The sequence below is a fragment of the Taudactylus pleione genome, unplaced genomic scaffold, assembly GCF_031769625.1.
Source record: "Taudactylus pleione unplaced genomic scaffold, aTauple2 ptg000195l, whole genome shotgun sequence".
Lineage (NCBI taxonomy): Eukaryota > Metazoa > Chordata > Amphibia > Anura > Myobatrachidae > Taudactylus > Taudactylus pleione.
This window is the reverse complement of record NW_028284597.1, coordinates 2,834,136-2,853,050: the sequence shown is the minus strand read 5'-3', so window position 1 is coordinate 2,853,050 and position 18,915 is coordinate 2,834,136. Positions and strand designations below refer to the sequence as shown.

General features: G+C 47.8%; 1 protein-coding gene across 1 annotated transcript; it reads left to right on the top strand.

Moving 5' to 3' along the window:
• Nucleotides 1-15,504: 15,504 nt before the first annotated feature.
• LOC148518943 (cyclin-dependent kinase 5 activator 1-like) lies at nucleotides 15,505-16,320 on the top strand. The gene has a single exon (XM_088476812.1). It carries the CDS (start codon nucleotides 15,505-15,507, stop codon nucleotides 16,318-16,320), a length of 816 nt encoding a protein of 271 aa, XP_088332938.1.
• Nucleotides 16,321-18,915: the final 2,595 nt, after the last annotated feature.

The window sequence follows — 18,915 nt, the reverse complement described above, 5'->3', positions numbered from 1 at the left end:
ACGCTTGGCGCTGCTACTATGTTGATCCACGTGCGGCTACATCGCACACAAGTCACAAGCACATTAAAAAAATAGTTTTTTATTTTTTGGAGCACTTTGAGGGTTACACCACCCTTTAACAGACAGACGCACGCTTGTCGCTACTGCTTTAAGGATGCAAGTGCGGCTACAGCCCACACAATTCACAAAGACAGAAAAAAAAAGAACAATATTTTTATTGTTTGTGTAGCACACTTTGAGGGTGTCACCACCCTTTAACAGACAGACGCACGCTTGTCGCTGCTGCTTTGAGGATGCAAGTGCGGCTACAGCCCACACAATTCACAAAGACAGAAAAAAAAAGAACAATATTTTTATTGTTTGTGTAGCACACTTTGAGGGTGTCACCACCCTTTAACAGACAGACGCACGCTTGTCGCTGCTGCTTTGAGGATGCAAGTGCGGCTACATCGCACACAAGTCACAAACACATTAAAAAATTAGTTTATTATTTTTTGGAGCACTTTGAGAGTTACACCACCCTTTAACAGACAGACGCACGCTTGTCGCTGCTGCTTTAAGGATGCAAGTGCGGCTACAGCCCACACAATTCACAAAGACAGAAAAAAAAAGAACAATATTTTTATTGTTTGTGTAGCACACTTTGAGGGTGTCACCACCCTTTAACAGACAGACGCATGCTTGTCGCTGCTGCTTTAAGGATGCAGGTGCGGCTACAGCCCACACATTTTACAAAGACCGAAAAAAAAGAACAATATTTTTATTGTTTGTGTAGCACACTTTGAGGGTGTCACCACCCTTTAACAGACAGATGCACGCTTGTCGCTGCTGCTTTGAGGATGCAGGTGGAATCTAGACGGGATTTGGAACCGGGGACACACTACCTCCATCAATTGTCTAAATCCCACTGCACTAATGGCGGATACCGGACGCACGTCTAACACCAACATAACAGTCAAGGCCTCAGTTATACGTTTTGCTTCAGGATGACTGCTGTCGTACTTCATCCTCATCGCTAGGGACTGTTGGAGGGTCAATTGTTTAGTAAAAGTAGTGATGTTCCTACTTCCTCTCTGGGATGATGAACAACTCCCAGCAGCAGCAATAGCACTAGGAGGAAGTGGTTCTTGATCTTTCCCTATTTTATTTTTATCGGAGAAAGTTTGGTCCTCCATTTATGTTATATTGATATATACGTGCGGCTAAAGCGCACACAAACACAGAAAATATTTTTTTATTTTTGCTGGAGAGTAGTGCACTTTGTGGGTTACACCACCCTTTAAGAAATGAGCCAGCCGGCTCTTTACTTATGGGACACAGGCGCACGCTTGGCGCTGCTCCTTTGTTGATGCACGTGCAGCCACAGTGCACACAAGTCACAAACACAGAAAATATATATTTTTTTGGTTTGGAGTGTACTTTGGGGGTTACAGCACCCTTTAACGGTCAAGCCAGCCGGCCCTTTACTTATGACACAGGCGCACGCTTGGCACTACTTTGTTGATGCACGTGCGGCTACTGCGCACACAATCCACAAACACAGAAAATAATTTATTTTTGTTTTTAACTGGAGTGTACTTTGGGGGTTACAGCACCCTTTAACGGTCAAGCCAGCCAGCCCTTTACTTATGACACAGGCGCACACTTGGCACTACTTTGTTGATGCACGTGCGGGTACTGCGCACACAATTCACAAACACAGAAAATATTTTTTTTTTTGGTTTGGACTGGAGTGTACTTTGGGGGTTACAGCACCCTTTAATGGTCAATCCAGCCGGCCTTTTACTTATGACACAGGCGCACGCTTGGCACTACTTTGTTGATGCACGTGCGGCTACTGCGCACACAATTCACAAACACTGAAAATATATATTTTTTTGGTTTGGACTGGAGTGTACTTTGGGGGTTACAGCACCCTTTAACGGTCAAGCCAGCCGGCCCTTTACTTATGACACAGGCGCACGCTTGGCACTACTTTGTTGATGCACGTGCGGCTACTGCGCACACAATTCACAAACACAGAAAATATATTTTTTTTTGGTTTGGACTGGAGTGTACTTTGGGGGTTACAGCACCCTTTAACGGTCAAGCCAGCTGGCCCTTTACTTATGACACAGGCGCACGCTTGGCACTACTTTGTTGATGCACGTGCGGCTACTGCGCACACAATTCACAAACACAGAAAATATATTTTTTTTTGGTTTGGACTGGAGTGTACTTTGGGGGTTACAGCACCCTTTAACGGTCAAGCCAGCCGGCCCTTTACTTATGACACAGGCGCACGCTTGGCACTACTTTGTTGATGCACGTGCGGCTACTGCGCACACAATTCACAAACACAGAAAATAATTTTTTTTTTGTTTGGACTGGAGTGTACTTTGGGGGTTACAGCACCCTTTAACGGTCAAGCCAGCCGGCCCTTTACTTATGACACAGGCGCACGCTTGGCACTACTTTGTTGATGCACGTGCGGCTACTGCGCACACAATTCACAAACATAGAAAATATATATTTTTTTGGTTTGGACTGGAGTGTACTTTGGGGGTTACAGCACCCTTTAACGGTCAAGCCAGCTGGCCCTTTACTTATGACACAGGCGCACGCTTGGCACTACTTTGTTGATGCACGTGCGGCTACTGCGCACACAATTCACAAACATAGAAAATATATATTTTTTTGGTTTGGACTGGAGTGTACTTTGGGGGTTACAGCACCCTTTAACGGTCAAGCCAGCCGGCCCTTTACTTATGACACAGGCGCACGCTTGGCACTACTTTGTTGATGCACGTGCGGCTACTGCTCACACAATTCACAAACACAGAAAATATATATTTTTTTGGTTTGGACTGGAGTGTACTTTGGAGGTTACAGCACCCTTTAACGGTCAAGCCAGCCGGCCCTTTACTTATGACACAGGCGCACGCTTGGCACTACTTTGTTGATGCACGTGCGGCTACTGCGCACACAATTCACAAACAAAGAAAATAATTTTTTTTTTGGTTTGGACTGGAGTGTACTTTGGGGGTTACAGCACCCATTAACGGTCAAGCCAGCCGGCCCTTTACTTATGACACAGGCGCACGCTTGGCACTACTTTGTTGATGCACGTGCGGCTACTGCGCACACAATCCACAAACACAGAAAATATATTTTTTTTGGTTTGGACTGGAGTGTACTTTGGGGGTTACAGCACCCTTTAACGGTCAAGCTAGCCGGCCCTTTACTTATGACACAGACGCACGCTTGGCACTACTTTGTTGATGCACGTGCGGCTACTGCGCACACAATTCACAAACACAGAAAATATTTTTTTTTTTGGTTTGGACTGGAGTGTACTTTGGGGGTTATAGCACCCTTAACGGTCAAGCCAGCCGGCCCTTTACTTATGACACAGGCGCTCGCTTGGCACTACTTTGTTGATGCACGTGCGGCTACTGCGCACACAATTCACAAACACAGAAAATTATTTTTTTTTTAGTTTGGACTGGGGTGTATCTTGGGGGTTACAGCACCCTTTAACGGTCAAGCCAGCCGGCCCTTTACTTATGACACAGGCGCACGCTTGGCACTACTTTGTTGATGCACGTGCGGCTACTGCGCACACAATTCACAAACACAGAAAATATATAATTTTTTTAGCACTTGGGGGGAGCACCCCTGATGGACAGAGCACCCCCTGGACAACACTACAGCACCCCTTTAGGACTGGGACACTGCACGGGACTTTGGAGTGGACACAGCCCCTATGGAGAACTGACTGCACAACACAGTCCAGCCAGCCCCTATGGACTTTTGAAGTAGTGGACACAGCCCCTATTAACAACAGCAGCACAGCACAACACAGCCAGCCCCTATGGACTTTGAAGTAGTGGACAACAGCAGCACAGCGCAGCACAGCACAGCACAACACTACTCTGCACTACACTACACTACACAGCCCAGCCAGCCCTAACTCCCACCCTCCCTCTTCACTGTCCACAACCGAGTGAGAAAATGGCGCCGACGCGGGTACCTTATATAGGATCCAAAACCCGCGAGACTCGGAAGGCGGGATGATGACGTTTTGCCTCGATTTCAGATCCGAGTCAGGCGGGAAAAGTCGAGCCTGACTCGGATCGGACTCGGATCGGGGGGGCTCGGGGGGGTTCGGATTTCAGAAATCCGAACCCGCTCACCCCTAATATATATAAATATATTGGGAAGTTCAGTAGCGCACAACTGGTGAACCTACAAGCATGCAACACACAGGTACACAGATATGGTACCGTGTAGCACGCAACTGTATGTGACAGACCTCACAAATACTTGAATTTATATAAGTGAGAGCAAAGAAAAGCCCTTCTCACACACACCTGTCAGGGCTGTAGGGGAGAGATAGGGATAGGCATAGACTGAGTTTAAACAGAGAGAAAAAACACAAGGCAGTCAGCGCTAGCAAAAGTCACATACCATGCACAAAGTAATACTGCACCTTGCCACTACAATCATCCTGCCAAGATTCAGTGTCTGGGAGGGCTAAAGTGCTGTATACACTGTCCTTGCAGAGGAGAGGTATACAGGGGGACCAGTCCACTCACGCGCCTGGTAGATCTGCGCTGCCACCTATAGTCAAAGATGGCCACCGGAGAATTCAGAGGAGGTGTGGATGTAGGAGAAGAGCAGCTCGGCGATGCCAGACCCGAGCGGAAAGGCGCGCTGAGCTGAGGAGCAGCTAACAGGGAAAGCTACCTCCCATGGCACAATACACAATTCAAGCATCCTACCGTCATATCGTCGTGGTAGGAATATCAAAGACATAGTTGTACAGAATGATGTATGCAATAATATAGCTACAAGACCGACACACTTTCTTACCCACAAGGCGAGTAGCTACCGATGTACAAGCTGCATTACTTGCAGCTACCTGGAAGTTGGTAGTCATTTCCATCACCCTAGGTCAGGGAAACAGTACAACATCCATTATCCCCTTACCTGTTCCAGTTGTTATGTGGTCTATTTCATCAGATGCCCGTTTAGTTTATTGTATGTGAGCAAGACCACTAGACAAACGAAGGAGCGCATGGCGTTCCATAGATCGAGCATACGTGCGGCCCTGGATGGTAAGGGTACTGATTTACCAGTTGCCTGGCACTTTGGTGAACATCAACATAATTTATCCGCTATTCGATACAAAATGATCGACTGGATCCCCCCCAATGCCAGAGGTGGTGATCGCGGACGTGTTCTCCTCCAGAGAGAGGCCAAATGGATTCATACTTTACAAACCATTCATCCGTTTGGACTCAATGAAGAAACATCTCTAATGTGCTTTTTATAAGCATTTCTCAATTATTTCCTTGAGGTGCCATCTATTCAGCATTGGCTTGTGTCCTACAGCTCCTAGGTCTCTAGTTTTACTAGTCCCCATTCCTTTTATTACAGTTCATCTGTTATATTTTATATTGGCTCTTACCCTTTATCTCAGATAATGTTGAGTTTTTGTGAATAGCAGTACGCTTTCTCTATATTGTCATTGGTTCTTTTTTACAGACCACTGACCAGTGACATGTGTTATAGGTATGCTTATTGTTTTCTATTTTCTGCTGCCATATAGCACACTATTTATATCATGAGGTTTTCAGCATGCTCCTCTTTCATTGCAGTGGTATTGTTTATGTCATCATAAACCATCATGATGGTGCACGGAGTCCAGCCATGCCCCCTGGAGACATCTGGAACGAGGGCACATGGTCGCACCAGTGACATCATTGGGTCTCCACTCGGGTGCTGCTGTTGTTTACTGGTTCACTTGGGTGCCACACACAGGTATTTATTCTTAGTCTTTTCAGTATATATGTAAGTCTTGATAAAAGGGTCATATCCCTGAAACGTTGATTACAGGCCGACTGGTGTTATGTTCATTCTTTGAAATGATTTAAAGTCTCGTGAGTGCCGTCTAAGAGCAGAAGAGCAGCTCAGCGACGCCAGACCAGAGTGGAAAGGCGCTCTGAGCTGAGGAGCCGCTAACAGGGAAAGCTACCTTCCATGGCTATTAACCACTCGATGCTGGCTCCCGCTGCCGGCAAAGTTCCCTGGTGGTCTAGTGGATGTGCGGGGTATGGGGGAGCCCGCCGACACTGCCAGCGCCTCCAGTCTGTCCCCAGTGAGGCAAAAGACTGCATAGAGCGGTGACATGCGATCCTTACCTGTCCCCGTCGATGCGGCAGCAGTCCTGGGAGCCTGCAGAGTCCGTCTAGCACAGACTCTGGGGTCCTGCCAAGATCCCCAGATCTGTACTGGTGTCACTGTGCTGAGGGGGTGGAGGAGAGGCAGCTTGGACGTTCTATGGACAGTCCGACACTGCCGCTCTGACAAGTTTAAAATTAAAATGAGAAAAACTCATAAAATAATCTAATAAAATAATCTAAATAATGCTAATCAGCCCCCCCTGCGCTAACAGTGACCCGCCTCCGGCCGGGCACCAACTAAAACTGAGATGGCTGTGGCTCGGGGGCAGGATATAGAGGAGGATGTACCCAGAGCATCCTGGGAGCTAAAGCTTTAACTGCATGGTGCCCGTAGATCCAGATCCAGCTATTCCCCAAGGTCAACCCTGTGGACCCCCTATGGACCCTGAAGAAGAAAATAAGTTTTCTACCTCGGCCTATCACAAGCCAACGGACAGGAACAGCTCCTTAGATGCAAGAAGTCATCATCCAGAACCCCTTTCTCAATTCCTACGTATGTGTGTATCGTATCTGTAGTGATTGTGAAGATGCAGTCAATCAAATCAACTTGCTATTTAATAATTACTCAGCAGAGGTTATTAGAAACAGCGACGGCTCCTTACCTGGCCGGGGGGTCTGCAGTCCACATCATACCTCTCCTCCCTTTGCCATCCCAGGAAACACCTCCCCTTGGGATTGCCTGCCCGGACTGTGATTAACAAAGCGTGTTTTAATGGGAATGCTCAAACCTGCCAGTGCACAGAATGGGGGATCACTGGTTACTGACTATGGGTGGTGGATTTTACTGGAAGGGCTGTGGCCCAGCAGCTCCTAGGTAAAATCTACCACGCACTGGTTATAATTAGGGGTGAGCGGGTTCGGATTTCTGAAATCCGAACCCCCCCGATCCGAGTCCGATCCGAGTCAGGCTCGACTTTTCCCGCCTGACTCGGATCTGAAATCGAGGTAAAACGTCATCATCCCGCCTTCCGAGTCTCGCGGGTTTTGGATCCTATATAAGGTATCCGCGTCGGCGCCATTTTCTCACACGGCTGTGGACAGTGAAGAGGGAGGGTGGGAGTTAGGGCTGTGTAGTGTAGTGTAGTGTAGTGTAGTGTAGTGTAGTGCTGCTGTTGTCCACTACTTCAAAGTCCATAGGGGCTGGCTGTGTTGTGCTGTGCTGCTGTTGTTAATAGGGGCTGTGTCCACTACTTCAAAGTCCATAGGGGCTGGCTGGACTGTGTTGTGCAGTCAGTTCTCCATAGGGGCTGTGTCCACTCCAAAGTCCTGTGCAGTGTCCCAGTCCTAAAGGAGTGCTGTAGTGTTGTCCAGGGGGTGCTCTGTCCATCAGGGGTGCTCCCCCCAAGTGCTAAAAAAATAATATATTTTCTGTGTTTGTGAATTGTGTGCGCAGTAGCCGCACGTGCATCAACAAAGTAGTGCCAAGCGTGCGCCTGTGTCATAAGTAAAGGGCCGGCTGGCTTGACCGTTAAAGGGTGCTGTAACCCCCGAAAGTACACTCCAGTCCAAACCAAAAAAAAATTTTTTTCTGTGTTTGTGAATTGTGTGCGCAGTAGCCGCACGTGCATCAACAAAGTAGTGCCAAGCGTGCGCCTGTGTCATAAGTAAAGGGCCGGCTGGCTTGACCATTAAGGGTGCTGTAACCCCCGAAAGTACACTCCAGTCCAAACCAAAAAAAAAATTATTTTCTGTGTTTGTGAATTGTGTGCGCAGTAGCCGCACGTGCATCAACAAAGTAGTGCCAAGCGTGCACCTGTGTCATAAGTAAAGGGCCGGCTGGCTTGACCGTTAAGGGTGCTGTAACCCCCGAAAGTACACTCCAGTCCAAACCAAAAAAAAAATTATTTTCTGTGTTTGTGAATTGTGTGCGCAGTAGCCGCACGTGCATCAACAAAGTAGTGCCAAGCGTGCGCCTGTGTCATAAGTAAAGGGCCGGCTGGCTTGACCGTTAAAGGGTGCTGTAACCCCCAAAGTACACTCCAGTCCAAACCAAAAAAAAAATTATTTTCTGTGTTTGTGAATTGTGTGCGCAGTAGCCGCACGTGCATCAACAAAGTAGTGCCAAGCGTGCACCTGTGTCATAAGTAAAGGGCCGGCTGGCTTGACCGTTAAGGGTGCTGTAACCCCCGAAAGTACACTCCAGTCCAAACCCCCAAAAAAATTATTTTCTGTGTTTGTGAATTGTGTGCGCAGTAGCCGCACGTGCATCAACAAAGTAGTGCCAAGCGTGCGCCTGTGTCATAAGTAAAGGGCCGGCTGGCTTGACCGTTAAAGGGTGCTGTAACCCCCAAAGTACACTCCAGTCCAAACCAAAAAAAAAATTATTTTCTGTGTTTGTGAATTGTGTGCGCAGTAGCCGCACGTGCATCAACAAAGTAGTGCCAAGCGTGCGCCTGTGTCATAAGTAAAGGGCCGGCTGGCTTGACCGTTAAAGGGTGCTGTAACCCCTGAAAGTACACTCCAGTCCAAACCAAAAAAAAATTATTTTCTGTGTTTGTGAATTGTGTGCGCAGTAGCCGCACGTGCATCAACAAAGTAGTGCCAAGCGTGCGCCTGTGTCATAAGTAAAGGGCCGGCTGGCTTGACCGTTAAAGGGTGCTGTAACCCCCGAAAGTACACTCCAGTCCAAACCAAAAAAAAATTATTTTCTGTGTTTGTGAATTGTGTGCGCAGTAGCCGCACGTGCATCAACAAAGTAGTGCCAAGCGTGCGCCTGTGTCATAAGTAAAGGGCCGGCTGGCTTGACCGTTAAAGGGTGCTGTAACCCCCGAAAGTACACTCCAGTCCAAACCAAAAAAAAATTATTTTCTGTGTTTGTGAATTGTGTGCGCAGTAGCCGCACGTGCATCAACAAAGTAGTGCCAAGCGTGCGCCTGTGTCATAAGTAAAGGGCCGGCTGGCTTGACCGTTAAAGGGTGCTGTAACCCCCGAAAGTACACTCCAGTCCAAACCAAAAAAAAATTATTTTCTGTGTTTGTGAATTGTGTGCGCAGTAGCCGCACGTGCATCAACAAAGTAGTGCCAAGCGTGCGCCTGTGTCATAAGTAAAGGGCCAGCTGGCTTGACCGTTAAGGGTGCTGTAACCCCCGAAAGTACACTCCAGTCCAAACCAAAAAAAAAATTATTTTCTGTGTTTGTGAATTGTGTGCGCAGTAGCCGCACGTGCATCAACAAAGTAGTGCCAAGCGTGCGCCTGTGTCATAAGTAAAGGGCCGGCTGGCTTGACCGTTAAAGGGTGCTGTAACCCCCGAAAGTACACTCCAGTCCAAACCCCCAAAAAAATTATTTTCTGTGTTTGTGAATTGTGTGCGCAGTAGCCGCACGTGCATCAACAAAGTAGTGCCAAGCGTGCGCCTGTGTCATAAGTAAAGGGCTGGCTGGCTTGACCGTTAAAGGGTGCTGTAACCCCTGAAAGTACACTCCAGTCCAAACCAAAAAAAAATTATTTTCTGTGTTTGTGAATTGTGTGCGCAGTAGCCGCACGTGCATCAACAAAGTAGTGCCAAGCGTGCGCCTGTGTCATAAGTAAAGGGCCGGCTGGCTTGACCGTTAAAGGGTGCTGTAACCCACAAAGTACACTCCAGTCCAAACCAAAAAAAAAAATATTTTCTGTGTTTAGCCGCACGTATATATCAAATCGATATAACATAAATGGAGGACCAAACTTTCTCCGATAAAAATAAAATAGAGAAAGATCAAGAACCACTTCCTCCTAGTGCTGAAGCTGCTGCCACTAGTCATGACATAGACGATAACATGCCATCAACGTCGTCTGCCAAGGCCGATGCCCAATGTCATAGTAGAGGGCACATACAATCCCAAATGGCAAAGTTCAGGAAAATGACCTTGAAAAAGATATTTAAATCAGCTGAAGAGAAACGTAAACTTGCCAATATGCCATTTACGACACGGAGTGGCAAGGAACGGCTAAGGTCGATCCCTAGTATGTTCATGACTAGTGGTTCAGCTTCACATGACGATGGAAGCCCTCCTCCCACTAAAAAAATCAAAAGAGTTAAGCTGGCAAAAGCACAGCGAAGAACTGTGCTTTCTAAGAAGATATCACAAATCCCCAAGGAGAGTCCAAGTGTGGTGGTGGTTGCGATGCCTGACCTTCCCAGCACTGGACGGGAAGAGGTGGCTCTTTCCACCATTTGCACGCCCCCTGCAAGTGCTGAAAGGAGCACCCACAGTCCACTTGCTGATATGCAAATTGAAGATGTCACTGTTGAAGTACAACAGGATGAGGATACTGGTGTAGCTGGCGCTGAGGAGGAAGTTGGCGAGGAGGATTCTGATGGTGATGTGGTTTGTTTAAATCAGGCTCCGGGGGAGACAGTTGTTGTCCGTGGGATGAAAAAGCCCATCACGGTCATGCCTGGGCAGAAGACCAAACATTCCACCTCTTTGGTCTGGCAATATTTCTATCCAAATCCGGACAACAACTGTCTTGCCATATGTACCATATGTAAAGGTGAAATAAGTAGGGGTAGGGACGTCAACCACCTAGGAACATCCTCCCTTATACGGCACCTGCAGCGCGTTCATAAAAAGTTACTGTCAAGTTCAGAAACTTTGGCTAAGACCGTAAGCAGTCCAGGGACACCTAAATCCCGTTGTCCTGTTGTATCCAAGCGCCTGCAAACCACACCGTCAACTCCCTTCTCGTCAATTTCCTCCTTAGTCAGGATCGGAAGTAGTCCTGCAGGCCATGTCACTGGCATGACTGACTCTCCTATCCGGGATTCCTCTGGAGGATCCTGCATTGCTACGCCTACTGCTGCCGCTGCTGCTGTTGCTGCTGCTGGGAGTCGTTCATCATCCCAGAGAGGAAGTAGGAACACCACTACTTTTACTAAACAATTGACCCTCCAACAGTCCTTAGCGAGGAGGATGAAGTACGACAGCAGTCATCCTGAAGCAAAACGTATAACTGAGGCCTTGACTGCTATGTTGGTGTTAGACGTGCGTCCGGTATCCGCCATTAGTGCAGTGGGATTTAGACAATTGATGGAGGTAGTGTGTCCCCGGTTCCAAATCCCGTCTAGATTCCACTTCACTAGGCAGGCGATACCGAGACTGTACAGAAATGTCAGAAAAAGTGTCCTCAGTGTCCTGAAAAATGCCGTTGTACACAATGTCCACTTAACCACGGACATGTGGACAAGTGGAACAGGGCAGACTAAGGACTATATGACTGTGACAGCCCACTGGGTAGATGTATCACCTTACGCAGCAACAGCAGCAGCGTCACCAGTAGCAGCATCTCAGAAATGCCAGCTCGTTACAAGGCAGGCTACGCTGTGTATCACCGGTTTCAGTAAGAGGCACACCGCCGACAACCTCTTAGAGAAACTGAGGGAAATCATCGCCCAGTGGCTTACCCCACTTAGACTCTCCTGGGGATTTGTGATATCTGACAATGCCACCAATATTGTGCGGGCATTACATCTGGGCAAATTCCAGCACGTCCCATGTTTTGCTCACACAATAAACTTGGTGGTGCAGAATTTTCTGAAAAGCGACAGGGGCGTGCAGGAGACGCTTTGGGTGGCCCGAAAAATTTCTGGCCACTTTCGCCATTCAGCAACTGCGTGCCGAAGACTGGAGCGCCAGCAAACACTCTTGAACCTGCCCCGCCATCACCTGAAGCAAGAGGTTGTGACGCGGTGGAACTCAACCCTCTATATGCTTCAGAGGATGGAGGAGCAGCAAAAGGCCATACAAGCCTATACATCCACCTATGACATAGGCAAAGGAGGGGGTATGCACCTGACTCAAGCGCAGTGGAGAATGATTTCCGTGTTGTGCAAGGTTCTCCAGCCCTTCGAACTTGCCACACGTGAAGTCAGTTCAGACACTGCCAGCTTGAGTCAGGTCATTCCCCTCATCAGGCTTTTGCAGAAGCAGCTGGAGAAAGTGAAGGAGGAGCTAAGACGGAGCGATTCCGCTCGGCATGTGGGACTTGTGGATGTAGCCCTTCATTCGCTTTGCCAGGATTCCAGGGTGGTCAATCTGTTGAAATCAGACCACTACGTTTTGGCCACCGTGCTCGATCCTAGGTTTAAAGCCTATGTGGTGTCTCTCTTTCCGGCCGACACAAGCCTGCAGAGGTGCAAAGACCTGCTGGTGAACACACTGTCAGCTGAAGCGGAACGTGACACGTCAACGGCTCCTTCTTCATTTTCTCCTGCAACTGGGGCTGCCAGGAAAAAACTTAGGTATCCTAAGCAACCCGCTGGCGGTGATGCAGGGCAGGCAGGACCAAGTTTGGACATCTGGTCCGGACTGAAGGACCTGGCAACAATTTCTGACATGTCTACTGTCACTGCATATGATACTGTCACCATTGACAGAATGGTGGAGGATTACATCGGTGACAGCATCCAAGTAGGCATGGCAGACAGTCCATACCTGTACTGGCAGGAAAAAGAGGCAATTTGGAGGCCCCTGTACAAACTGGCTCTATTTTACCTGAGTTGCCCCCCCTCCAGTGTGTACTCCGAAAGAGTGTTTAGTGCAGCCGGGAACCTTGTCAGCGAAAGGCGTAGGAGGTTGCTTCCACAGAATGTGGAGAAGATGATGTTCATCAAAATGAATTATCAGCTCTTCCAGGGAGACCAGCCTCCAGAAGGTACAGAGGGACCTGTGGTGGTGGATTCAAGTGGGGACGAGTTAATACTTTGTGAGGATGAGGATGTACACACTGAAGAGGGTGAGGAATCGGTGGATGAGGAGGATGAGGATGACATCTTGCCTCCATAGAGCCAGTTTGTGCAGGGACACATTAATTGCCAGCTTGTTTTGTGGGGGCCCAAACGAACCAATCATTTCAGCCACAGTTGTGTGGCAGACCCTGGCGCTGAAATGATTGGTTTGTTAAAGTGTGCATGTCCTGTTTATACAACATAAGGGTGGGTGGGAGGGCCCAAGGACAATTCCATCTTGCACCTCTTTTTTTTCTTTGCATTATGTACAGTTTGGGGCCTAGTTTTTCAAACTGCCATCCTGTCTGCCACTGCAGTTTCACGCCTAGATGGGTCACGTGTTTGTGCCGCCCACTCGTGTCGCTTAGCATAGTCATCCAGCTACCTCGGTGCAACGTTTTGGACATAAAAACACTATTGTGAGGTGTGAGGTGTTCAGAATAGACTGGAAATGAGTGGAAATTAAGGTTATTGAGGTTAATAATAGCATAGGAGCAGAAAAACCTACAAATTCTGTGATTTTAGCTGTTTTTATGCTTTTTTAAAAAAAAATACAGATCCAAAACACAAAACCCAGAACCCAAAACACGGAAGGGTGGTTTTGGCAAAACCAATCCAGATCCAAAACACGAAGAAAGATCCAGATCCAAAACCAAAACACAAAACACGAAAAGTGGCCGGTGCACACCCCTAGTTATAATTCATTTAACCTTCAACCTGGTATTGAGTTCAGGAGAATGCAAACAATAAAAAAACGAATAAGGAAACCCCAGCATAGCAATGAACGGCAAATTAATGGTCTTAATGTGAATCTAAAACGCAAAAGCGGTGCTATCCAAGAGCAGACAGTTTCATTTGTACCTCTACTGTGTACAGCTGTGCCCCTGGATGAGGAGACATCAGGGCACATCGCTGTATAATTATGGCTCTGTGAAAACAGACGCTGCTGAAGGGTGATCTTGCTGCCCAACTATGGTGACAAAGCCACGGCATGGTCTGGACATAAAACTCACTGTAATTATGCAGTTTTAGCCGGCAAGCAGAGCTACTTACCTTCACCTTTGGCCAATATCTAAGGTAACGGGTCCAGTTGTATAAGCTAAAGCAGACACAGAACACAGTCAGGACAAATCTCTGCCAACATAAATGAGATTTTCTATTGGTCAGTGAAATGTAAATAGATTCCCCCTTCATGGGATCTTGGTTTAATAGCGGTTTGTTATAAGGGGTTTCAGTTTATTAGGATTAAATAAAAATCTCACACAGAGCCTTATAGATAATGATTTAGGTAATTGCTATAATGGATTTCAAAAACTATAATTTAATGTTTTACTCAAATGGATTTTGCTACCTGGGTGCCACAGACTTAAGGTGGGTACACACATATCGGTAAATGCATACACACTTGCCAATGCCGGCAATGATGAACGATGGCGGGAGGGGGGAGCATGGCCAGGCTGCATTCGGCAGCACGGCATCGCTAACAATATATCCCCAGATTGTACTGCACATAAAGGCCCTCATTCAGAGCCGTACGCTCTGAGCAGAGCGCACGCTCTGCATGAGGGCCGGGCTCCATTTTCATGGAGCGTCCTCCTGGACGCTCGTATAGCTGTGGGTCACCACCCACAGGCTATACGAGCGTGCATTTTGATGGCCGCGATGGTCGTGACCATCGCGACCATCGAAATTGCGAGCCGGAGCCTGCGGTTGAGGTTTTCAACCGCAAGCTCCGGAGTGATTTTGGCTCTATCAGAGCCAAAATCACTCCCACTGACATCACTAGTGATGTCAGTGGGCCGGCTTCTGACGGGAGGCGTTCCCGTGGGAACGCCCCCGTCAGGGAGGCACGCCCCCGGCACGCCCACCAAAGGGGGCGTGCTGTCAATCAACATTGACAGCACGCCCCCTTTGATCGGACACAACGAGCGAAGGAAAGTCCTTCGCTCGTCGTGTCTGGCGCATGCTCAGTGCAGACCATCGACCCACTTGCGAGCGGACAGCCGCTCGCGAGTGGGTCTGAATCAGGCCCAAAGACAACTGGGGATATCGTTAATAACTCGCAGGATTGCTCATCGTTAACAATAGACTATTAAACAAAATTGTCATAACAATGTAACATTATCGGCAATATCGTTTAGAAAATCGTCTAGCATGTACGCACCCTTACCGTAGTCAGAAAATTATATGACACTTAATATTTACACACTGTACATAGATAATCAGTGCTACATTGGTTTACTATAGTTTTCTGCTGCTACCTGACCAGCACATTACATCACTTTTTGAATTACCTAGATGTTATCAGTAGCTCATTAGCATAAGTAACGCATCACAGACATCATTCCGTGTCACAATGCCCATTGTACGCAGAGCATCTCTGACAACAGCCTCCTGGACTCAGTTGCTGCCTAGTCTACAAACGGGCAGCTTCTTTCACAAAGTGCTGAAAACGGATTGTACCTATCTGATTGCCTGCTGCAGTCAGAGCGACCACAGATCACAGACCGAATCCGAATTTGCTTCCTGCAGACATTTCTGCTTGCAGGTACCATGGATTAAGAATAGGAATGTGGAATTGTATCTCATTCCGATGCTGCCGCAAGGCAGGTCAGGCTGAGGAAGATGCATCAGATGGGACCCATCGTGCTGTTGTCGAGAACAGCGAGACTGGAAGATCAGTTGAAAGACATTCGCTCATCTGGCGCTTAAGGAGATTTATGACTAAAAGGAGACAACGCAGAAGCGGTGAAACCAATGTTACCCACCTCATCAGAGAAAGTATGAAGCATTCTCTATCCTGTGTGGATTTAACAACCTTCACACAGGCCTCACCCAATACTTTTGCTAAGAAGCCTGCGTCTAATGTCTTTGAGTCAGCTGAAGACCAGAAAGTGTGCACGAGTCCAAAATGCACAATGATGCTGGCATCCACCAGTGGGCTCCTGAGTTGTTTTGCAGAGTTCATCTGTAGAAGGTGTCACCAGCTGAACAAACTGTCACCTACAGATATAATTGTATGGATAACAAGTATAGACATGTCTCTCACTGGATACTGGCAGGAAGAAGGCTTCATCAATCCGACCAATGTAGTGTTCCTCTACATGCTCTGCCGAGAGTTCGTTCTATCAGAGTTGGACAGTGAGCAAGAATTACTGGCATTTCTATCCACATGTCTTTATATATCCTATGCCTACATGGGTAGTGAGACCTCCTATCCAATGAAGCCATTCTTAGTGGAAAGCTCGAGGAAAGACTTTTGGAACCGTTGCCTCTATATTATTGATTTCATGAGCGCAAAGATGCTGTGCTTCCATGCTGACCACCATTTTTTCATCCAGACCTTTGTCGATCTCATAGCTGAGGGTGGACAGGAGAGCACATAGACAGCCTACCATCAAACTCCACCATCAGTTCCAGGCTCTTCGCCGACACAGCAAGCATCACCATTGGCTCCAGGCTGTGTGCCATCACAAACATCAGGTCCAGGCTATGCAATGATACAGAAAGTTCCACCATCAGTTCCAGGACGTTCGCTGAAACTGCAAGCTCCACCATCAGTTCAAGTATTAATAATAATAATCGTTGCATTTACAATAAAATGTTTTTGTTTTTTTTCTATAAAATTGGTTGGTGTATTATTTTGCTTGATAGGTCTCGTATATGGACAGGGTTCACCTAGGCAATGTTTTGTGATATTCTCACTGCAACAATGCTCTGCAGAGGGTCCTGAGATCACCTTATTGGCAAACAATACCTGTTTGCAAAACAGTAAAAGGCATTTGCAAATATTTATGTAAAAAAACTGGGGGCAAAAGGCTTTTTCAAGATATCCTACAAGGTGGCATTTGTGGTGAGACAAGTTTTCCAGCTTTATGCCATTCCATACATCCAGTGCCAGCCTTAGAGGTGTTCTTGCTACGGGCTACACATACATTTTATTTAATTTTTTTATTTATTTAGTGGCTATTTAAAGTAAATGTAGTAGATTTTATGTGACTTCCTAATCAATGATAGCTGGATAAAGACATTTACCTACTTTTATGGTTCATTTCAAAACCTGAAGCTGGCAGCAAGCAGCGCAGCTGGAGGAACTAAGCTCCAGCACACATTTGTATTTCCTCTCCCCTCCAGTTCCAGGTTTTGGAGTTGGCTCTTACTGTAGCTCCAAGGTCAAATCAACTGTTAGGCAGGTTTGTCTACCCTCACGATTTGGCCGGGACCCTCCCAAAAATCGGGTGCAGCTCCCTGCCCCCCCGGAAAGGTAGGCAAGCCTCCCGGCAGCCGCTGATTCCCCCTGACCTCCCCCCTGCGATTAATAGTTAAACCCCAGCAGCGGAGGGGGCAGGTAATGCGATTTACACTGAATGGTTTCATTTTGGCCCCGCTCTCTGCTCCACAATGCCTGTATTATCTGCATTGTGTAGCGGGGGCAGGGCCAAAATGATGCGATTGTGTGGTGCCACCCTGCCCACAAATGCCCCTTCACCCGCCAGGCCACACCCCCCATCCTGCCGATCTGGCTGTTCCCTCCTGGAAGGAGCAGCCAGAAAGTCGGCAAGTATGCTGTTAGGCAGGGCCGGATTACTAATGGGGCGGATGGAGCTTCAGCTCCAGGCCCACCACCAGAATAGGCCCACAGACATCTGATGTATATGTGTGCTGCTGTAGACAGGATTTATTTTTTTCCTTCTACAGCAGCCTACCAGTAGCTGTCCGGCCCCCCACCCGGTCGTGCACTTCCCCTCCCCGCCGCGCACCCACCATCCCGGCCACACACCCACCTCCCTTTCTCCTTTCCGGCACCGGTGTATGATCAAAAGCCGCCATGATGGCGGCATGTAGTGGAGGGCTGGGCTTCACAAGCCCTCCCAGTCCCAGTGCTAACACAGGGACTCAGCAGTGGCACCGCCTCTGCGTCACGTGCGCGTGACGTCACAAGAGCCGCCCAACGCCACTACCGCACCTTCAAGCAGCCACTAATGTCTTCCAGGCATCATAGCCACAGGAGCTCCGTGAAGGCGGCCTGGCAGTAGCAGCAGGAGTGAGATGCTTGTCAGTCCTGCTGCTGCTTTATTGTAGAATAAATTAGTTATATAATGCATGGGGCAGGCTGAGTGTATATATACACACACACACACACACACACACACACACATATATATTAGGGGTGTGCACCGGCCACTTTTCGTGTTTTGGTTTTGGATCTGGATCTTTCTTCGTGTTTTGGATCTGGATTGGTTTTGCCAAAACCACCCTTCCGTGTTTTGGGTTCTGGGTTTTGAAAAAAAAGCATAAAAACAGCTAAAATCAAAGAATTTGTAGGTTTTTCTGCCCCTATGCTATTATTAACCTCAATGACCTTAATTTCCACTCATTTCCAGTCTATTCTGAACACCTCACACCTCACAATAGTGTTTTTATGTCCAAAAGGTTGTACTGAGGAAGCTGGATGACTATGCTAAGCGACACGAGTGGGCGGCACAAACACGTGACCCATCTAGGCGTGATACTGCAGTGGCAGACAGGATGGCAGTTTGAAAAACTAGGCCCCAAACTGTACATAATGCAAAGAAAAAAAAGAGGTGCAAGATGGAATTGTCCTTGGGCCCTCCCACCCACCCTTATGTTGTATAAACAGGACATGCACACTTTAACAAACCAATCATTTCAGCGCCAGGGTCTGCCACACGACTGTGGCTGAAATGATTGGTTCGTTTGGGCCCCCACAAAACAAGCTGGCAATTAATCTGTCCCTGCACAAACTGGCTCTACGGAGGCAAGATGTCATCCTCATCCTCCTCATCCACTGACTCCTCACCCTCTTCAGTGTTGTGTACATCCTCATCCTCACAAAGTATTAATTCGTCCCCACTGGAATCCACCACCATAGGTCCCTCTGTACGTTCTGGAGGCTGGTCTCCCTGGAAGAGTTGATAGTTCATTTTTATGAACATCATCTTCTCCACATTTTGTGGAAG

Bases quoted from the DNA above. Each gene is read 5' to 3' on its own strand.
- LOC148518943 (XM_088476812.1), top strand. From the start codon at position 15,505: ATGTGGAATTGTATCTCATTCCGATGCTGCCGCAAGGCAGGTCAGGCT.